At 48.4% G+C, this 3870-nt stretch overlaps 1 protein-coding gene across 1 annotated transcript; it reads left to right on the top strand.

Annotated features, from left to right (window-relative positions):
• Positions 1–1036: 1036 nt before the first annotated feature.
• Diras2 (DIRAS family GTPase 2) lies at positions 1037–1636 on the top strand. The gene has a single exon (XM_038335533.1). The coding sequence runs from the start codon at positions 1037–1039 to the stop codon at positions 1634–1636; it is 600 nt and encodes a 199-aa protein (XP_038191461.1).
• Positions 1637–3870: the final 2234 nt, after the last annotated feature.

Genomic DNA, 3870 nt, shown 5'->3' with positions numbered 1-3870 from the left:
TTAGAGTATACATGCACATATGTGTGCATACATGAGATGGTCAGAGTTTGACATTGGGCATCTTTCTCTTTTATTTGCCATCTCATTTATTTATAATTTAATTTTATTCTTTGAGAATTTCATACATGTATGCAATGCATTTCAATCACGTGTCTCTCCCACCCCAACTTCTCTGAATCCTGCCTCACTCCCCTTTTTCAACTTCATATCCTCTTTTTTTCAATCTGTTGTCCAATATTTGCTATGAATAAATACATGAATGTGGGACATCAACCAGAGCATGACCAACTCTCTCTCCTCTCTCTCTCTCTCTCTCTCTCTCTCTCTCTCTCTCTCTCTCTCTCTCGTTCTGACTGTCTCATTGAACCCGGTGATCACACTTTTAGCTGGGCTAGCTGGTCAGTGAGCTTCATGGATCTGCCTGTCTCCACTCCCACCCCACCCAGTGCTAGGGTTCCAGACCTACGCCACTGTGCCTGACTTTTGTGTGGGGGCTGGGGATCTGAATTTAGGTTCTCAGGCTTGAGCAGCAAGCTCTCCACACACCAAGCCATCTCCCCAGCCCTATCCTACCTCATTCTTAGGCCTAGCGTGTTGTGTATGCAATAGTACTGAGACTTTGTTCATTGAGGCATGTGGCATGTGGTCAATTATTCAATCCCCACGGTCCGCTGTCATTCTGCCTGTCTTAGGCTGACTCTATCTTCTTCCTGGGTAAAAGGCCCATGTCTTAGCAAACATGCTCAGAGTCAAGTCTATATAGAAGAATGGACTGGCTCTAGTTTGCTACAAAGTAAATCATCTGGCTTCTGGGAAACCGAGGACTAGCTGAGGGGATTTGGGTTTTGAACTGTGGGAGCAGATAATTGGAATCTGGAGTGGTTTTCAGGTGGTGATAGTGAAGACAAGCTTCATCACCTGATGTTCTTCAGCTAAATAAGGCAAAACCATGCTTTTGGGATTTTCAAATGAACGCTCTCAATGTCTGCTTCTTTGCTAGGTATTTCCTGGCCAGTAGCTGGAGTTCTGAAGCAACATGCCAGAACAGAGCAACGACTACCGGGTGGCCGTGTTTGGGGCAGGTGGTGTTGGCAAGAGCTCCCTCGTTTTGCGGTTTGTCAAAGGGACCTTCCGGGAGAGCTATATTCCAACTGTGGAAGACACCTACCGGCAGGTGATCAGCTGTGACAAGAGCATATGCACCCTGCAGATCACCGACACCACCGGGAGCCACCAGTTCCCCGCCATGCAGCGGCTGTCCATCTCCAAAGGCCATGCCTTCATCCTGGTCTACTCCATCACCAGCCGGCAGTCCCTGGAGGAACTCAAACCCATCTACGAGCAGATCTGTGAGATCAAGGGGGACGTGGAGAGCATCCCCATCATGCTGGTAGGGAACAAGTGTGACGAGAGCCCCAATCGTGAGGTGCAGAGCAGCGAGGCGGAGGCCCTGGCGCGCACGTGGAAGTGCGCTTTCATGGAGACATCGGCCAAACTCAACCACAACGTCAAGGAACTCTTTCAGGAACTGCTCAACCTGGAGAAGCGCAGGACCGTGAGCCTCCAGATCGACGGCAAGAAGAGCAAGCAGCAGAAACGGAAGGAGAAGCTCAAGGGCAAGTGCGTGGTCATGTGAGAGGCTTCCACATAGAAGGAGCTGCTGCCCTTAGGGCATCTCTTTTCCTCCCCCCCCCCCGTGAACCCCACTGTCGTCAGGGCAGCATGTCTGATGCCCATGTGTTAAACACTGCATTTGGCTGTGACACACCCTGCAATGCCCTCAAGAGGCATTCCATACCCCCCAGCAGCCCACCCCTCAGGAGTTGCCGAATCTGCGATGCTCTCAGCATCTCTGGAAATCGAGGCCAGTCCTGAGCGGGCTTTAGCCATTTGAAGGCGAGGGGACTCAGAGCTGTGGACACAAGGAGAAACTGAGAGTACTGTGTAATGCATGTGTGTGTGTGTGTGTGTGTGTGTGATGACAGCAGGTTAGCCCTTAGCTATTGGTACCATCCCACACCAGGAAACTTAGTTCAGAAGCCACTAACATCTTTGGGGAAGCAGCAGGCAGTCAAAGAAGGCGAGAAACCAGTGGGTCCAACATGGACCTGTGGACCCTAGTGGTTCCTGTTAATGCATTTTCAGTGGGATTAAAGACAAAATACCATAGCCCCTCCAAATGATGCTCATGTTGTTCCTACTGACACATAATGCGGGGATGCCCTCACTTACTCAAAGTGCACTTCACATGCAAGGCAAGGGCACTACGACATGATGCTGTGCCAGCACTTCTTCAGTTTTCGGGGCAGGACATTGTGACATCATGCAAACATTGCAATAAGGCCCGTGTGTGTGTGTGTGTGTGTGTGTGTGTGTGTGTGTGTGATACTTTGAGGGTCCTAGAAACATGAACTTTTCTTTCTTTTGACCTTCAAGGGTGGTCACTTCTCCCAGCCCTCAGATTTTTAAATAAAAGCGAATAAAGTAGGCATTTTTTTAGACTCCCACCTTCCCCTACCCTAAGATGGCTTTCTTGTCTTAAATAACTCCATGTGTACCCAGCTGGGAAACAGCCAGCCAAGAGCATCTAATAACCAAAAGCACACCCATTTTTCTAAACGACATGAGCCTGCAGATGCTACGCGCTGCACCTCAACGAAATACTCAGAAACAGACGTCATTCACTGTGTTTTTAACAACTTATCTATATTGGAAGTAGATTGCTAGAATACACATTTAATTAATAGTAATTTCCCCCCTGTTCCTTGTTAAATGTCCTTAAGTTCCTCAGTGTGGTGTGCACCCCAGAACTGGTTCTTTCCTAATGCCTGTATGTGTATCCTGGATTCTTCAGAACAAACCAGCCACGGCTTGAGGCAGCAAAAGCCATGCCAGCTACAGATAGATTGTTCTCTCTTTTCTGGGCACAATGCCCTCAGCTTAGTCCAATTTGCCTGCCATCCTGGAGTCTGTCTGGGTTTTGGTTCTTGAAAATTCTTACTCCCACAGCCAATGAGAAGGAGCTCCTGTCTCAGCTGGTGGGACAAACCCATGCTGGCCTCGGGTGCTGGCTTGGCCACTCTCTTTAGCCCTCTTACCATTACCCAGTCTGCAGGTCGAGGGACTGCAGCACCCGGAGGCCTGTATAGTGGCCCTATGGCCTCTGTGCAGAGCTCCCGATGCTGGCCTGTGGTAGTAGGCCTCTTGTTTCATCTATGCCTCCAAAGCACACTGTTTTCAAACTCCTTTGTTTCCTTCAGGCCTCTAGAATTCAGTCTCCTTGTCTGGCCTGGTCCACTCTGCTCTGTCAATCATAGCTCACCCTGGCGATATGCTGAGGGTTGGGAAGGTCCCTCAGGATACGTATGGCTCAGTGATCTTACCATTTCTGTGGACTTCTAGAACAAAAATCCTTGGGACCTGGGTGAGCAGCCACCCTGAAAAATGAGGAAGCCCAGGAGTCAACCATGAGCTCAGACCCATTCTGGGCCCCCTCTGAGTCTCTTCTGTTGGCCATTCCCTATTACAGGAAGATTGAGCTGTGGAGTTTTTTTTTGTTTGTTTGTTTTTTGAACGTCTGTAATTTGTTGTTCCATTTCTTCCTATTTCTGTTCTCAGAGGAAATATGTCACCTTGCCATTTAGGTGTGAGATTAGTGAAGGAAAGGCCATGACTCCGTGGCTGACGTAAGATATATATATATATATATATATATATATTTGTGGTGATCCCTTCACAGTTAGTAATATCCTGCCTCTCTCACTGACAGGAGCCACTTTAGGGGGAACGTTGTTACAAACTTCACTATTACCAGTGAGCACGTCAGGGTTCTTTGAGATCTTTAAGTCAGTGTCCGTATTCCTAAGTATT

The sequence above is a fragment of the Arvicola amphibius genome, chromosome 6, assembly GCF_903992535.2.
Source record: "Arvicola amphibius chromosome 6, mArvAmp1.2, whole genome shotgun sequence".
NCBI lineage: Eukaryota > Metazoa > Chordata > Mammalia > Rodentia > Cricetidae > Arvicola > Arvicola amphibius.
Note: the sequence above shows the minus strand (reverse complement) of the source record. Positions and strands in the feature narration are given on the sequence as shown.